This window comes from Haliotis asinina, chromosome 1, assembly GCF_037392515.1.
Source record: "Haliotis asinina isolate JCU_RB_2024 chromosome 1, JCU_Hal_asi_v2, whole genome shotgun sequence".
Lineage (NCBI taxonomy): Eukaryota > Metazoa > Mollusca > Gastropoda > Lepetellida > Haliotidae > Haliotis > Haliotis asinina.
In genome coordinates, this window is record NC_090280.1 from 88,745,029 (window position 1) to 88,763,875 (window position 18,847).

The following is an 18,847-nucleotide window of genomic DNA, read 5'->3' on the forward strand; positions in this document are numbered from 1 at the left end:
GTGAGTTCCCTGGCTTTGACGAACATATCCTTGACCCAGTGGCGTGACTGAAGACATCCGGTATATAATCTAGTCCACGGTATGCCACTATTATCTTGTGACCTGCTACTGACCTCGACCTCCCGTCTGATGCATAAGGACTGTCGTGGTTTGTCCTGAAGTGACTCGTGGGCAAAGACAGTCAGACGCAGCATCGCGTACGTCATCACCTGTTCCGACGTAATCGTAGGTGTGAAGGCGTCAAATAACATATTATTAAGCAGACCAATGTCAGTCAAGGTTAAATTGAGCCAGCCAATGTCAAGCATGGATAACTTGAGGTCACCAGTGTCAATCGAAGGTATCCAGAGTTAACCACCCTCAATCAAGGTTAACTTGAGTTAACCAATGACAATCAAAGGTATCCTGAGTTAGCCAGTGTGAACCAAGGACAACTCGAGTGAACCGGTGTCAAGAAAAGAGAACTTGAGTTAACCAGTATCAGTGAAGGTTAACTTGTTGAGATAATCACTATCAATCGAGGAAAACTCGAGTTAACCAGTGTCATTCAAGTTTAACGTACGTCTTTACTCGAACAAAAATAATGCATAAGTTGCCAATGCGAACACATCATGTCACATCTGATAACAATTTAATAACAAACGTTCCAGATACAGTCAGAACCCAGCAGTTGAGTCCACTTTAAGACAGAAATGATGCCGTCGCTTTATTATTTCTATCCTCAAACGATATTTATTTGCCTTTAGAAGTAACTTTCCGCAATTTTGGTAATCAAATCCTGAGTTCGTTTAAAGGATAAGATTAGTACAACTGTCTGTCTAACTACGATCTACTGTTGGAATGCCTGCGCATCCTTATCTAGCTCAAGGCAGTATCATCCAGCTGTCTATATACCCATAGGGCTCTTGTCGTTTTTAACGCAGATGCATTTCCACCCAAGCAATGACGTGGGTCGTGGCTCTGTGTCTGGGGCTGTTGTTGCCCCTGGGTCACTCCAAGACAGTCCACATCTATGTCAGCCCCAAGGGATCAGACGGGAACTCGGGGTAAGAGCTTGGTTTAGGAGAGATGATTAATTGCTAATTGTTTTTTTTCCGAAATGTCGGATAATGCTGAATACTGAACACTGTGGTCACAGGAAATGAACAGGGTAAAAGTACACATTGTGTATCATGTGTACCTTTACACATCATGCACACACCATCCCCACACAACAAGTTTAACGAAAAGCTTCATTTCGTGATTTTGAAGCATTTGTAACGAGACTAACATAGTGAGTGAGTTTAGTTTTACGCCGCTGTCAGCACTATTCCAGCAATATCATGGCAGGGGACCCTGAAATGGGTTTCACACATTGTGTCCATTTAGGGAATCGAACCCGGGTCTTCGACGTTAACCACCAGGCTATCACGCCGCCCCTGTAAGTGTAAGGGGTAGATACATGTCTGGCATGGAAGTTTGTGTCAATATGTCAAAACTGAAAGCAATTACTATCTGATGATCACCGACTAAGCATGTGATATCACAGATGACTTCCACGATAGAATTTCTTCCATTCACACACTGAAACGATACAAATAATTCACAAACATCGATCTGGTTCAACTATCCAACCAACCAACCAACCAACCAACCAATCAATCAATCAACCAACCAACCAACCAACCATTCAACTATCCACTCAATCAACCAACCAACCAACCAATCAACCAACCAACCAACCAACCAACCAACCAACCAACCAACCAACCAACCCACTATTCAACTATCCACTCAATCAACCAACCAACCAATCAATCGTGTCGTTATATTACCACCATTGTATCGCTGTTCATCAAAATAGTTACACCTTGATATTTCATGCTGAGTATGTTTATGGTTGGATTTCAGGTCAAAGTGTCAGAAAAACACCAAAATTCTTCGGGGTTTAAGGTTCACTTTAATCGAGTTGTGTCGGTTCGTTGTCTTATAAGATAAGATAAGATATCCAAATACTGGAACAGAAACACAATGCCTGGAACATTGAATGACCTACATAGTAAACTGTTGTGATGCCATTTAAACAGGAGATACAAATTGTTTGGGGTGGTGTAGCCTGGAGATTACGTCACGATGAAGACCCGGGTTCGATTCCCACATGTGTGAAGCCTGTTTCTGGTGTCCCCAGCCATGTTACTATGTCCGGTTTATGTTAGTCCGAAGTAAAGGCACTGACCACAATATCTGAATAGTGTCGTAACGTGCTTTGATGATTGTTACAATTGTTACAACCCTGAATGTGCCACCAATGAGCAACATGCACCGTTCATTCTTCCCAGGCTGGATGTCGCCCACCCGGTTGCCACCCTGGACAAGGCCAGGCAGTTACTCGACAGCAGTGGCATCAAGGACAATAGTGAGTAGGTTCTGCAGCTCACCTATCGGAATGTTTGTTTCACAGTTTTGCATGAATGAACTAATTTACCTTAATAAAATGTCCTAAAATTACAGTTTTTAATTAAACCTGAAATATATTAGGATGATATGAATGCATTAATAATTAAATATGTAGACATTAGTTATATTTTTTTATTCCTTTCTTCTCAGTGGTGTACGTTGAGCTGATGGGAGGCTACCACAACCTGCAGTCCACCCTACACTTCACCCACGCCTACTCCCAGCCTGTCACCTTCAGAGCTTACCAGGACCAGGAGGTCCACGTGGTGAGTGGGTGGTCCACGTGGTGAGTGGGGACACACGGGTTGAGTGGCAAGATCCACGTGATGAGCGTGGGGTTCCACGTGGTGAGTGTGGAGGTCCAAGTGGTGAGTGTGGAGGTCCAAGTGGTGAATATGGAGGTCCAAGTGGTGAGTGTGGAGGTCCACGTGGTGAGTGTGGAGGTCCAAGTGGTGAATATGGAGGTCCAAGTGGTGAGTGTGGGGGTCCATGTGGTGAGTGTGGAGGTCCAAGTGGTGAGTGTGGAGGTCCACGTGGTGAGTGTGGGGGTCCACGTGGTGAGTGGGAACACACGGTTTGAGTGGGAAGATCCACGTGGTGAGTGTGGGGGTCCACGTGGTGAGAGTGGAGGTCCACGTGGTGGATGTGGAGGTCCACGTTGTGAGTGGGAAGGTCTATGTGGTGAGTGGGTAGGTTCACGTGGTGAGTGGGAGATGCACGTGGTGAGTGTGAAGGTCACGTTGTAAGTGTGGAGATCCACGTAGTGAGTGGGGAGGTCCATGTGGTGACTGTGGTTGTCACTTGGTGAGCGTGGAGGTCGCGTGGTAAGTGTGGAGGTCCACGTGGTGAGTGATGTGGTCCACGTGGTGAGTGGACTGATCCACGTGGTAAGTGTGAACACACGCGGTGAGTGGAAGGTCCTCGCGTTGAGATGAACTTTGTGAGCGGATATGCGTGAGGAATGATTACCTCAGTATTCTTGTACTCCAAATAGAGTTCATGCTCTGTATCTTCAGTGGGAAGGTATCTACATTCAGGAGGAATGTAAAATTTAACCTTCTTGTTCATGACGAAATATAACAATATGACAATATAAAAGTTTCAAGCTTAAGTAATACTTTCTTTAACAAAATTCTTTTCTTATGGTATCACCAGACAGGAGGCAAGCAGATTCCCGCAAACATGTTCACCCACGTGACAGACAGCAGCGTGCTGAACGTATTGCCAGCTAACTCAAGATCAAAGGTTCTTCCAATATGCTGTCGTTTTTGAGATGATTTACTTTTATGATGCTTTACCTATATTCCAACAATATCATGGCAGAAAATTGCCTCGGACCTTCAGGTTTTGAATAATTATTGTATATGTTTGATCACGATTGAATGCTGAATACGGATACCTCAAGAACACACAAACTATCCTGAACTCCGGATTGTGCAAAGTACTGAAACACCTCGTTGATTCCAAATGTAGCAAACAGGCACATTGAGGTAGAAATGAAAGTTGAAATCGCTTTGGAAAGTTTTAACCTCTCTCAATCATCCGGTCACAATAAGCAATCGGATCCCTGATATGTCAGCTGAGAAGATGCAAGGTGCAGGAATGTGACAGTGAGTCCTTGTGTTGCAGGTGTTTCAGCTGCACCTTCCTAGTGCCGGCGTCACAGATTACGGCACGATGTCAAAGTTCGGCTTCTACGTGTCCAGGACGTCATGGTTGGAGATTTTCATCAACGGGCTGCCAGCGAGACTGGCTCAGTACCCCAATGAGGTAGGAAAGCAGAACCAGACAATCCAGTGATTGGCACCATGAGTGTTGATCTACGCAACTGGGATAAGATAACAAGTATCGACCAAGTTAGCAAACCTAACCATCGGATCCCATTAGTCGTCTTATGGTCGTTAATCGTCTTCTAGGGTAAATCCTTAGAATTCTATCTTTGTTTATTATTTCATGCCGCACTCAGCAATATTTCAGTATATGGTGGCCGTCTGTATATAATCGCATCTGGATAAAACACACCAGTAAACAACAGCATGAACATTGATCTTACGCCATTACAATGACATGTGTCTGCGAGTCTGACAAGCATGGATTGCTGACATCAAATCAATTCTCACCTTGGCCTTCATGGGTGGAGACGCATACAATGTGCCTTTGGAAGCAATGGGTGTAGTAATTTGTCGGGGTAACATGCAATGTCCCTTAGGGAACTGTTTGAGCGTCTGTCTTCGAGACTTTACCAATCAGGGCCCCATTTCACAAAACTCTCGTAAGCCTAAGGTCTCGTAACTTTTCTCGTAGCATTTGCACCTGGCATACTGTAACATAGGAGGTGGAAATGCTACGAGAAAAGTTACGAGACCTTAGGCTTACGAGAGTTTTGTGAAAGGGGCCCTGATTGGTATACCTGTTCACGTTTCTGCTGATGGTCAATCTACACTCCTGCCGTAGGTTCAACCTGCTGCTGAGAGGAACACGTAGACAAACATCTCCGCTCTGAGATGCCTCGTTAAAACCCAACAACGATCGAGAAGAGCGAAAACAAAGAGACGAACTACTCTTCCCATTGCTTACCGAATATTCTAAATTGTGTATTTTTCACAGTCAACAGTTTAAGGCTGTTACGATACACTAGCATATTCGGTTGATCGAACAGTTATTGGTGGTCATCAGTACCGAATATGGATTAATATTTACAACCCTTTATCTCAGCATGTTCTACTAATGAGCTCTTATTAAAGTGAGATATGCAAAAATGGAATATGTACTAGCATTGCAGTAGTACAAGTCATGTTAGTTTGCAAAAGCTTCACACGGCACCGTGGACTGTAACTATTACTCTAATACATGCCAAATTTGAGTGTCATGTCAGATCATTAGTTATTACTACGACAAATTAACAGTCAACATGGGAGTTCCGTACTGTGCATCAATTACTACAATGTCATATTTGTGAATAATTATTGGTATTCGTTACCCAATATTCGTGATACATGTATTCCCCTCATAGTGTATTCGTTGCAGCCCTCAACATAGAAATATGTATTGTTAGCTCTCTGAGCACGCCTCATTGCATGTGTTTCAGAGAACTGATATTTGTAGTGTTTTATTAGTATTTGGTTCATAGAATTGTCTCTCAATCGCAGTATGTTCCGTGGAATCCCAATAGAATCTTATCGACAAACTGGGTAGACTATAGTGTATCGACAACACACGTAACGCACCGCAGAGATAGAACAAACAATTGTAAGAATGCAAATATATGAAACTCTTACAGAGATTCCTGAATCTGGTCACTGTACCTGGCGGGAGACGAAGCAGGGTGTTCACCTACACCTCGAAAGAAGACTCCAGATGGGTTCATGAGAAGGAACCATGGGCTTACGGATTCTGGTAACACTGGCCAATACTTTCACAACCTGTATAGACTTTGTGCAGAACACAGCATCAGTGTGTTCAGAACTCGTCTGTACCTTTCAAAAAGAAATCTAACGTAGGTATATCAGTTAACATAATGCATATGACTCATAAAAACATTATAACATAACACATATGTCCCAAACATGATCACCTGCGATACGCTTTAACAATATACAGAGGCCATAGGAGCCAAAAGGAGAAACTGTACCGTCAGTATCTGTCCGCCACGTTTGGTGAAGAAGACATTACAGTGGCATGGAGGCCATGTGATCCCCAAGGACGTGTTGTGTAATGTTTCGTAACTCTTGCTGAAGTTTACATCCAAAGCATCCTACAGATGGTCAATCGGAGACAGTCCATGTTAACATCTGTACATACTGACAGGAAAGAAACAGGTTGTTTCTTGTTGAAAAGGTCCAGCCTTTGGTGGAGAAAAACGGGACGGTGTAAAGTTGCAACATAAATTGAGAGCGTAAACCATCAGTACACGTACCTCTTGCACTGGAGCCGACCGGACGGCACTATGGATATCTGTCAGCTTCATGACACTTCCACTACCAAATATATTCACAGGCTGCATAGAACTTGGGGCATGTTGTTCGCTCAGTCGTCTGTAGACAGGTACATGTCCATCAGAACTTGAAAAGCAGAAAGCGGAACTCATCTGTGAAAAAATCCGTGCCCTCATAGTGTCTCACCGTGTCATGGCAAGAGGTCCTAGAACCCGTAGATGGCTGCCACGTTGAACTGACTTGCCACGGCCAGACGTATCGTCCCTGACGTATGGCCTTAATACCTTGAAATGGCGTCCATCCTGGCGTAGTGGATTCGAACCAACAACCTCAGGGTGAATCCAAGACGAAACTCAAACCCGAAATCCAGCGAGTTTTATATCAAATATAACATTTGGTACATTTGATCACTAGTTATGGTATACATCGTGTTTTTAGGTTCTTTGAACGTTTCTGTCATGTTTAACATTTTTATCATTCTATAATTTCATGTTGCTAACATATGTTATGCTTCTTTTTTGGAAGGGTATAGTGATATAGTAATAAATAACATCACTGCTCTGCTACTTTTATGACATGTTGAGAACAGGTTAGGACTGATTGAGGATGTGTTATTGGAGGGTTTTCTAAAAATTTCAGTACTGCCGTCTGTGCAGGTATTTTAGCTGGGCGGACGATGGTGTTGGGATCAGTAACATTGACATCAACAAACACCAGATCACTTTGGCAAACGACACCAACTACGGCCTCAGAATAGGTTAGTAGAGTGAGTGAGTGAGTGAGTGAGTTTAGTTTTACGCCGCACCCAGCAATATTCCAGCTATATGGCGGCGGTCTGTGAATAATCGAGTCTGGACCAGACATTCCAGTGATCAACAACATGAGCATCGATCTGCGCAACTGGGAACCGATGACATGTGTCAACCAAGTCAGCGAGCCTGACCACCCGATCCCGTTAGTCGCCTCTTACGACAAGCTGAGTCGCCTTTTATGGCAAGCATGGGTTGCTGAAGGCCTATTCTACCCCGGGACCTTCACGGGTCAGGTAAGTAGAGCTAAGTATTATCTGCATCTATTCTTATGTGTATATTTACCTTTCTCCATGGTTAGCTCGTTGACTCGGGCCAGAAATACGATCCTTTTGACGCCATTTTATTTGAATAGTGCTGCATGCCAGTAACTCGGAACATAACACGTTCATATGGTGTGCAAAGGTCACTCCAATTAAATTAGTAATACACTGAGCAGAAAGATTACTTTCAAATTTCATAATGAGCCCTATTTATTGCAGTTTTATGTTTAAATACGTGATCCGTACATAGTATGGCGATTCACATTTCCTCTGCTGTGTCCAGGTCATTACAACCCGTCCCATCTCGCCTATGCCGACAATCAGGGCGGCTACTTCCGGGTTATCAACATGCTGTCAGAGCTGGATCAGCCGGTGAGAAAAACTAATCCTATTCTTCTTCTCATCTTTTTCTCTCTCCTTCCCCTTTTCTTCTGCCTCCTCCTCTATCCATTCTCTATTTTTATTTCCCTTCTCATCACGTATTTCTTTCTTCTCTCATTAAGCTACTTCGATTCATCTCCTCTCTACCATGTTCATCCTTTCTCCCCCTCTTTCACCACCATCTGCTCTTCGTTTCTTCTCCTCCTCTTTTTCCACTCCTGCCTTTCTTTTTCTTCTCCTACTCTTTCACCACCACCTGCCTTTCTCTCTCTTCGCCTTCTCTTTCACCACCCTCTGCCTTTCCTTTTCATCACCTGTTCCTACTTCATCACCAAATGCCCCCGATGTCTAAATTATATTCTGGTTACGTGCCTAAAAGCTGGGGGAAATGATGCCACGTGATGCGACATTTTTCAGTTATCCTCAACCGATTTCTACCGTCAAGTTGCCAGTGTGTCCTTCTCTATCCTCCTGTTCATCCCTTTTCTGCCCTTTTCCCCTTCCCTAGAGAGTATTAAAGGTTTGCCTAATCCTTTTTAAGTGACAGTCGAGTGTATTTATAATAGTATCTATGCCCCTGTCTTCAAAACGTGTGGAAATGAGTAACATTACCAGAGGATAGTTAATATTTCACATGCTGTCTCTCTCAGTTTGGATGCTGTTGACTCCTCAGCATCGGGCGATTTTCTCCAATCCATACCAGCACTACTATTCTGTCCTCGGTTAATACCCTCTGTTACCTTCTCAACAGGGAGAGTACTATCTGGACCGATCCAACGGCAACCTGTACATTTGGCCCAACACAAAGACGGGCACCTTGGCCTCCTCTGACGTCATCACGGTGTCCCTAATTAACGACTGCATCAGGTACGTGTCTTTGTATCACCCCATCATTGTTCACTCTTTATAGTATTGATGATATACAACGGAATACTTTAGTAATATTTTCCGGTCAACACCGTCTTCTTCAAGAGCATATGAATGAGATCCCGTCCAAAATCTATGAAGTGAAGTGTCATAATGACATATTACGTATTTTGAAGTATACTACAGTAAGCATCTTTACTTTGGTGCTAACTGGTTTTTACTGTACACCTCAGTAAAGTAATAATGTTTGTAGAACAATGTGATACCTCGCATTATTGTTTATGATTATGTCCGTTTCGTAAACCGGTTATGCATCAGATATGTTGATGTGAATCGGTTATATGGAAAGGTTTTTGTCAGTATAATCATCTCCAGATTAGCCAAGATGCTGCTTGTTTGAAAGATGCCTGATGCTGTGTATTCCCTTAAAATATTTTGATTCATCATATTTGTATTTTCCTGGAAGCCTGGACCGAGGAGTGAGTAACCTCAATTTTGAGGGTTTCACTTTGGAGGCGTGTCGAAAGGCAGGCATCACTGGAGCAGCTGTTCACGACATCAACATCCAAAACTTGGAAATTAGAAATTTGGGTTTGTTATTAAAACTATTTATGCCGATTGAAGAAAATCACTTTCCTGAGAGGATCATAATAATATTAACACATTTCACGCGAAGCCATTGCTGATATATCTTTAGCTTATAGTGGTAAACACCTATAATGTCTTAACTTACATAATTAGCAAAATTTTAAAAAAATATTTATGATCTGATTTTTTATTTGCTTCACTATGTACCTTTATTCTTAGGTGCTTATGGCGTTAGCCTCAGCGACAGCAACAACATCACCGTATCCCGTTGCGACATCCACTACACAAATGGTGGTGTCAACCTGACGGGTAACAATACAGTTCACATACTGGGATTTCGTTTTGTTTAAGCCTATGGTTTATTTTAAATAACGTTGACATAATACTGTGATCATGGGGTATCAATCCTTCGATCGAGGTGTATTCGTCCATTACCACATACCAGTCTCATTTTGGCCATAGGACAGGCTGGACATACTAGCCAATATTATATTTCACTAGCCAATGTTTGTTTTATCAAATCCATTAACAATTAATTAGCCAGTCAGGATGACGTATCGGCCCACGTCCTGGCGGTCTTTGATTATCATACACCTAAGTCACAGCAGTTTGAAGATGTCTTAATTTGATGTTTTCATCATTTTGGTGAACTGACAGGTGGAGACCGAAAGACTTTAACACCATCTGGTAATATAGTTGAAGACAACCATATTTGGAAGTTTGGACGCGTTGGCGGCGTGGGCTACAACGCTATATTTTTCGATGGTGCTGGCAACGTCGCCCGTCACAACCACATGCACGACGGCCAATACACCGGGATGTGGTTAGCGGTATGCCGAATAATCTATACTCTTCAGTTGACTCATGACACATAATACCTTGCAGTTTTTTTACCTTAAAACTCGCTCTATACCAAACAAGCTTCACTATGAGCAAGTACATCTACGCTTATGCATAAGACGGCAATGACTGTAGCGTATTAAAGTATAGAGGCTTTAAAGGTATTATTTGCGGGACTAAGGAAAAAAGGGAAACTATTATTTCAAATGATTGCATGGTCACCCATCTAAATCATATCGGCGACAAAATGCATGGCTTGTCAAACTACTCATGCAAACACACCTAGCCAAACACTTGTGTCTGACAGGGCAACGACAACATCGTTGAGCACAACCACATCCACCATATGTGTGTAAACAGCACAGATTGCGGTGGAATCATTGCCGGGAGAGACTGGTCTGGAGTGAGTACTACCGAAAATCTATTTGTATCTATACTATCCAAATAAAGAAACGCATAGAAGAGAAATCTGTTGCGGAAATGTTGGATTTTCAAACATGTATAGCTCGTCCACAAATAGACTTTAGTGCATGAATTTTTACACGAAGAAGGCAATTTCTCTACAACCAAGTGGATATACTTTTACATTTTTACGTTGAGCGCGAAGTTTACGACGTAGCACGGGCCTGACGTCGGGTCTCCTGGCTCTCAGACCAATCTTTTTCATCCTGTTCCGTTCAGTTTGACCGGATATCCTCTGAAGTCCAGGCGCCCTGGCTGCTGAGCTCTCACCTGTGCCAGTACAATAACGCAACTGTAGTACCCGGATGTACCGATGGGTGGGGGTGGGTGTTTGTGGTGGTGTAGCCTAGTGGTTAAAGCGTGCGCTCGACACACCGAAGGCCATGCTTCGACTCCACACATGGGTACAAGTGTCCCTCCCCACGTCTCCGGTGATAATGCAGTAATATAGCGGCGAGAAAGTAAACTCACTCCAATTCAGTTACGACCAGGTTCACCTTGACCTATTCTGGTTAGTCTTCACTTGCAAAAAATTCTGGTCAGTTTGAGTCGAAGTCTAAAATGAAGAACATCTTGGCAAAATCTTGTCACATCTTGAAAATCAAATAGATCCTATGCAAATATTTATGTCAAAACGATCATATATATTATTTGGATTTTGCATCTTACTGGCATATGTGCATGTAGCCAAGAGGCTTCTGACACTGTATCCCTGTATCCATTTTGAATGTAATGCTGTGTTTGTTTTTCGTCAATTCAGCGTGGCAACGTGATCCGATACAACTACATCCACAACGTCGTCAAGAACATGCCTGGTGCTGAAAACAGGGGCATCATGCTTGACGACCAGTTCTCCGGCGTCCTCATCGAACACAACGTCTTCTTCCAGGTAGACAAGCGCTGTTATGATCTTCCAGGTAGACAAGCGCTGTCACAGCTGTTATGATCTTCCAGGTAGACAAGCGCTGTCACAGCTGTTATGATCTTCCAGGTAGACAAGCGCTGTCACAGCTGTTATGATCTTCCAGGTAGACAAGCGCTGTCACAGCTGTTATGATCTTCCAGGTAGACAAGCGCTGTTATGATCTTCCAGGTAGACAAGCGCTGTCACAGCTGTTATGATCTTCCAGGTAGACAAGCGCTGTCACAGCTGTTATGATCTTCCAGGTAGACAAGCGCTGTCACAGCTGTTATGATCTTCCAGGTAGACAAGCGCTGTCACAGCTGTTATGATCTTCCAGGTAGACAAGCGCTGTCACAGCGTCTTCCGACTATTTGCTGTTATGATCTTCCATGTAGCATTACCCGTGCTTAGCCGTGTTATCGTCCGCTGATTGTGGATTCCGGTTCTCAACTCAAACTATAACGGGTCCTGGTTTGTTATCTTGGAACTGGTTAGCAAGCGTTTCATGAAAGTGACATCGATCTCTGGCCTTCGTCAGTTTCTGCTTGCCTCGAACCTCAAGCTTTTCTGTGCGATTTGATATAGCTGAGGTATTGTATATAGCATTTAGTTGTGTTGGGTTAGCAGCACGACTGGATTCGATGCTTTGATTTTTCGAGCATTTTTCACGAGAACGTATTTAGAAATGGTCTTCAGTCACTGGATTTTCTTGTCCAGATTCGAATATTTACAGACCAATGCCAAACAGTTAGTAAGAACTAAATGTCTTGATGTCAGTTAACCTTTTGAGTCGTAATTCATAGTTAACCGAATCTTCAGTGAGTAATACTATGGTTTCACGCCGCTTTTAGGAACATTCCAATAAAATCGCAAAGGGTGACATTAGAAAGTGCTTCATACCTTGTATCCCTTTATGGTATGGTTTTGGTGTGATGGAGGATGCTTTAAAAACTAGGCTCCCCTACAGCTCCTAAAGGGTTTCACGTTGAGATGTCATATAGATACAATCTTTGATCACCAAATATTTTTTCATGACAGAATCAATACCATACCAACATTGGTGGCGGCCGTGACAACATCATACGCTACAACGTCTTCTACGACGCAGTAAACTACCCCCTCAACGTTGACGGCCGTGGTATCCTGTACGCTAGCAACAACGGGACGCTCTATGACAGACTAAGGGTAGTCATAGCATTACCTCTCGGACCTTTCTCTGTCATATTTTACCGTGAAGATCCGGGTTAGGATCGGTCTTCAGCAACTCATGCTTGTCGTAAGAGACGACTGACGGGATCGGGTGGTCAGACCTGCTCATCTGGCTGATGCATGTCATCGCTTTCAAATTGCGCAGATCGATGCTCATGATGTCAGTCTCGGGAATGTCTGGTCTAGACTAGTTATCTACAGAAAGACGTCATATAGCATGAGTACTGCCAAACAACAAATAAAATAAATATCAAGCAAATCATGTTTCTCTGGTTAGGTTAACATGTCACATTGAATTAATACACAGATACAATGTACAGATTCCCAGACCAGTCGTTGTTTAATTCCCTTAATGCCAGGCAGGGAAACAATAAATCCACCGTTTTTAATGGCATTTCGAGGATCAAACCCCTAACTATCCACCCTCTAATCATTTGGAAATATATGAGGCATTAGATGCTACGCTGTTCTAGCAAGGACAGAAAAGGTATACCTCTTGCGAAAACCACCGCTTGATCAGTCACGTTTGAAAGGTTGTCACTATATCACCTTTAACACAAACTTGCCGAAGATTCTATCTGTTGATGCTGTTGATTCTGATATGATGAGAGGCAATTCTAGCTCACACCTGGGGCAGCTCCAATCGTGTCACAAGTTGCAAGTTGATTTCAGGCACAACCCTACAAAACCAAACCATGGTCAACCAGGTACCCCAAACTGGCCACCATCGACACCAATCATCCTAATTATCCAATAGGTAAGATAGAAACAGCACATATCTAGTATTCTTTAAGGCTCGGTGCTGACAAACGTCATGGTAACGCTTTGGAGAATCATATGGCTTTGAAAGTTGAATGAGAGTAGATATAATGTACATACAAGTAGACTCTTTAGAAAAGATTACTGAGCAAAAGTCACATCGACGAGAGACCATTTTGAAACGTTTTTAGGGTGTGTTTGTTGTTGATACATTAGAACCTGAATAACCTCTTCGGAAGGCTGAGCAGGAACTGAGGACAATGTATTCATCTTTCGAAATTTCCTGTTCCTAGTACCACATCTGTATAGTGTGAGGGTCAGTGTTCAGGAAATAACTCAAGATTCTCACTCGTTCGCACATTCTACAGGTGATAATATGGGTTAGACTTGGCAAACCATGATTGTCGTGAAAGAGGTCGTCAGGCTTTCTGACTTGGTTGACACATGTCATCGTTCTCTGACTACATCGATTGATGCACCTGTTGTCATTCACTGGACTGTAGTGTCCACATGCAAATATGTACAGGCCATCACCAGATAAATTAAATATAGTTAGAGTCTGGTAATAAACAATAATAATATATATACAAAAACAAATCTGAGCACACCGGCGCAGATACCAGCCTATCTATTGATTCTCTCACTTTTTTAAGGCAATCAGATCTACGACAACGTTTTCTACAACAAACGTGGACCTAATATCGTTCAATACCATGGCACTGGTCTCAACAAGACAGAATATTACGACATTCATGATAACTTCAACGTAAGGCATTGCTTTCTCACGTTTTCCTTAAAAACGTCTTTACAAGTTTGTTTTTACACTTGTTTACTGGAAAGTTTCAGTTTTCCCTATGGTAATGTTATAGAGTCAATTTTATTGATCATGTTTGGCCGATAGGGCAACACGGTAGTTGTAACAATGTCTCCATAATCTTGGCTCGGGTCGTTTTGTGTTTTAGGCCAACCCTGCTGAGTTTTGGTCTCCTCGTGAATACGACTTCCGGTTCCGGTGTTCGATAGAAACCTGGGCCAATCAAAACTCAGTTCCCCAGCCTATCAACATCAATGCTGTAGGACCAAGGCAACCTACAGGTCCTAAATATATCCAGACAGGTATGTATACCTGTATGCCCGATGGTTTCTGTCAGCTTCAGCCTAACGTTAATACCCTTACTTTAAACACCTGCAAAACCAGATAAGCCGAGCGTGTCCTGCCTCGGACTTACAAAATGATAGCAAAACAGTTTCAGTTTTATATGCTCTCCGTGGGTAAAAAGACAGATTCTTCAACAGCGAAACTGTTTTTCGTGGTATCATTTTGGTGGATAACCTGTTCATCTGATGACTGATAACGTGTTCATCTGTTGTCTTACAGCTATACGACAGTATCACAGCACGTCACGCCCGGCTTCATGTACTGGATCTATCATCGGATAATGCCCATGCTTACCTGACATGACGAAATGTACGTAATGATGTAAATAAAGTTTCCGATACACTTCTTGACTGGTTTGTTTGAATCATTGAGACAAATTATATATATACGGTATAGTCCCTAATGAAAGATACGTGTTTAGATTGTTTGTTTGTTTAAAGGCGGAGGGCACGTGGTTTCTTTCTATAGACTTGATTAAGATGTTTACACTCTACACCACAGGCCATAGTCACAGTAAGGTTTGAAAACGAACACCAACGTCATTATCTACAACGATAAATTCTACTGGCCTTAAAAGGCAAAATAGAGGTTAATCGTTTATGAACCCAGGTCCTGTAACATCTGTATTACCTGCCACTCAAACAATTTGCCTTAGGAACACGCTACACATCCTATGACACTATGCCTCATTTGTAGGATTCCCGCAAGTACAGAAAAAAAACGATCCCTGAAAGATCCTAAAGAAATCTTCTTCACAAAATGGTCATTGAATTTGAATGAAACTGATTTTACTTTCCTTGGGATCATCTCACGCATAATTTGGCAGAAAAGTTGGAACCAATAAAAAAAAAAAAAGTTGGAAAGGAACTACAAAAATTGATTGAAATCCGACTGCCGATGAAGAAGTGGTGAGCAAGAGCCCTTACACCTATAGGTAGACATACTGTAAAATTAGCATGACAAATTTTAGAGAAATAATATGAAAACTGAATTCAAATGAAACTGAATTAAATCTGCTTGGAATTAAAGAAATCCCAAATCTCTCTCAGTCCAATTAAAACTTTTATAAGAAAATTAAATTCTGAATTCTTAAAATTTCTTTTGTCATGGTCTGAATGTTTGATACACTTCGTGAATAAAGTTAAATAGTTAAATATGTGCAGTATTGTCTGATAAAGTTAATATTTGACTGTGAACAAGTCATCAATGTCTTTCTTTTCAATCTTTTTAATGACCTTGACCTTGAACATTGTGCCATGGAATACATATATTCTGTACATTAAAGTTGTATTCCATGACATTCAACTTAGAGGAATAATACAAACAAATGGCGGTTCATTTGTTTAGATACGCCTGAAGACTTTAGTTTAGTATTGATCTTCAATAACCCATGCCTGACGTAATCGGGTGGTCAGGCTCCCTGACTTGGTTGACACATGTTCTTGGTGTTCGCATGATCGTGATCTCAATTGGAATTTCCGATCGCTATATTGTCTGCATTATTTAGGACACTATTTAGGATTATTTAGGGCATGACAGGACTACTGCGGTGAAGAGAAGGCCAAAAAACCTTCAATTAAGCACATTTTGCGGATAGCGGGAACTATGGTTAGAACAGGACATGCGTACCACATTTGTGAACATCAGGTGTCATCACTGACTGCCACAGCTATTTTAATCCCGATGGTCATCTGTTTTTGAGGATTTAATGTACCCACACTTCCAGTGGTGAACCCCATGCGCCTTCTCTACCGAGAGTTTATTCAAGCATTCATGGCAAATCTGTTCCTATTGTGCATGGGGCACTAGGGTAGACTAGAGGTTAAAGGGTTCGTTCTTCACGCCAGAAAACCCGGGTTCGAATCCCCCATATGGGTACAACGTGTGAAGACCATTTCTGGTTCTCCCCGCCTTGATATTGCTGGAATATTGCAAAAAGCGGTGTAAAACCGAACTTATCCATTCACTAGTACTCCTATTAATATACACCTTCAACATTGCCAATCGTGCTTAAAACGTATACGGATTTGGGTTTTTTCGTGTTTCGGTAATAAAACCACATTGGACATGCTGTTCTATATATGTTTGCAGTTACCTTAATGATTCCCTTTACCCAGATGTAAACAACGTGATCAAAAGTTAAAGATGGTGTTTGAACAGGTATTCCCGTAAAGGCGATCTTTGTAACTGTAACGAATGGCGATTTTCGATAACTTGTTTCAAGTGGGAAGAATTATATTTCATGCCTTTTATGAGTAGCATGTTTAGACGTTTGTGAATCAAATTTTATGGAGGAATAACTGCTTTATTCAGATGACGCTGAAGCAAGTATAACAATTGTACTTGGACCTGTATGGAAACGTCGCATCATCCGAATTAGGAAGTTCTTCGTCCATAACGCCTGCCCTTAAAGAAAATCCTTAGTCATAGTCTGCCTAATTGAAGACATGTCCGTCACCTTTAAACCTGGTTAACAAACACGTGATCTGTATCTGATCTTCTACTGGTGTATCGTGCTTATCTGTCAGGTGAGTTCATGGGCCCTTCTCAAGGACCACTTACTGTAACGGGGCCTATTTGATAAGATTTGGCCTCAATAATTAAAATATTGTTTACGAAACAGTCTGCAACATTATCAAATACATTCCGTCACGTCCCTGGTGTAGTTTAGAGTGGGGATTATCCAACGACAAAGTATGGACCAGACAATCCAGTGCTAAACAGCATGAGCGTTGATATACGTCATTGGATACAATGACATGTGTCAACCAAGTCAGCGAGCGTGACCACCCGATTGTTTGTAGTCTCTCACAAACATGGAATGCTGATGACCTATTCTAAACCGAATCTTTACGGGTACCACTTTTCGTAATATATTTAGATGATAGAGCCATATTCCCTTGTGGAATCTGTTGAGTACCATTTCAACGATATGTTGCAATTCAACGTGATTTACAGTGCTCGGTTTATCTCACATTTCAAAACAGAGTTGGATTATCTAGCAACTGTAGGAAACAATGAATTAACGCTCTAGGCCATTTTCTGTGTGTCATTCGTGACCCACTCGCGTTTTCCAGGCAAGCTGAGTACCGACTCGCGCCCTTTTCCGTAACATCAATGACCATTTGTGACCAACTCGTTAGTTTTTTAAGAGGCGAGTGGTGACGAATGCTCCAAGACCATAATCGGCTTAGCCCGGAATAATACGAGTTGTTCACGAATACACTGTAGACGGATTTTCATATGTGCGTATGAGCATCAGAGCTATGTCAAATATGAACAAGTCTGTTGCTGTTTATTCCAACAGTCATGAACAGTACTGGCGGAATTGAAAATTAGATTCCTTGTTTAAAACAACGATAATAAAGATTTGTTGAAAATTATTACCTGTGGTTTCATATACTATGCCAAAAAAGAAACGCATGGGCGATTTGTATTTTTAAATAATCAATTAATTACCTATTGTGTTCAAACAATCGTCAAAATATGTTACAAAAGTGTTGATAACATGATTTTACCCAACTGCACAAGATTTTACCTGGAAACGTTGATTTTGATAAGACTTCTTACAAGGACATCACCTCAACGCAACAGAAATCTCCTCCCAGTTGGTGCAACAAAGAGCATGCTCTGTCAGACTATAAAAATGCATATTACCTTCGGAAATCGACATTCGTTTTAAAGAGTTTCAAGCTCAAATCACTACCCCACGTCTTCACGCTGCGACACCGGACGTCGCCATTGAAAGAATGCAGGCTAGAGATGAGAGGTCTTCAATTGCCAGGCCTCTGAATGTTAGTCTGACCTCGATATCGGCTTGCAGCTCGTTACAACCAAATGGGCAGAACAAATGACCGTCCCCGTACAGTAAACACTTAATGCCCAAGATCGGTACATTCGGGTACCGTACTGCCACGGGTGAGTGTATAGGGATAGTGTATATATTCCTATTTCTTAAAACGGTTTTAGAACCACAAATGGGACTTTCCCCCAGGCATAGGTAATTAAAGTAACACATTATTTCAGCTGTAATAAGTTCTGGAATAGATCCACCAAAATTACTTTGAAATGTATCTCAAAATTAAGAATTCGTACGTCGTCTGTAAGTGTAAGTGGTGCCTACCACTTGTGTCTACCAGTTGTCGGAACTTACACATCTAACCTTGCTGCCTTCCACCTGGTGAGATTTCAAATGAACAGAAGTGTCAGCACTGTCTTTAAGCGTAAAGATGATC

At 42.1% G+C, this 18,847-nt stretch overlaps 1 protein-coding gene across 1 annotated transcript; it reads left to right on the plus strand.

Annotated features, from left to right (window-relative positions):
* Positions 1-907: 907 nt before the first annotated feature.
* Positions 908-14,957, plus strand: LOC137254845 (uncharacterized). Its single transcript, XM_067792556.1, has 19 exons — positions 908-1,046; positions 2,319-2,395; positions 2,587-2,702; positions 3,592-3,681; positions 4,066-4,206; positions 5,717-5,832; positions 7,028-7,128; positions 7,727-7,815; positions 8,576-8,691; positions 9,158-9,282; positions 9,499-9,588; positions 9,937-10,109; positions 10,427-10,522; positions 11,342-11,470; positions 12,524-12,670; positions 13,367-13,451; positions 14,107-14,219; positions 14,416-14,569; positions 14,832-14,957. The coding sequence occupies exons 1-19, from the start codon at positions 943-945 to the stop codon at positions 14,891-14,893; spliced, it is 2,124 nt and encodes a 707-aa protein (XP_067648657.1). The 5' UTR covers positions 908-942; the 3' UTR covers positions 14,894-14,957.
* The last annotated feature ends 3,890 nt before the right edge of the window (positions 14,958-18,847 follow it).

Coding starts and splice junctions, on each gene's coding strand:
- LOC137254845 (XM_067792556.1), top strand. CDS start 943: ATGACGTGGGTCGTGGCTCTGTGTCTGGGGCTGTTGTTGCCCCTGGGT. Junction 3,682..4,065: donor CAGCTAACTCAAGATCAAAG/GTTCTTCCAATA, acceptor CTTGTGTTGCAG/GTGTTTCAGCTGCACCTTCC. Junction 10,110..10,426: donor ACACCGGGATGTGGTTAGCG/GTATGCCGAATA, acceptor TGTGTCTGACAG/GGCAACGACAACATCGTTGA.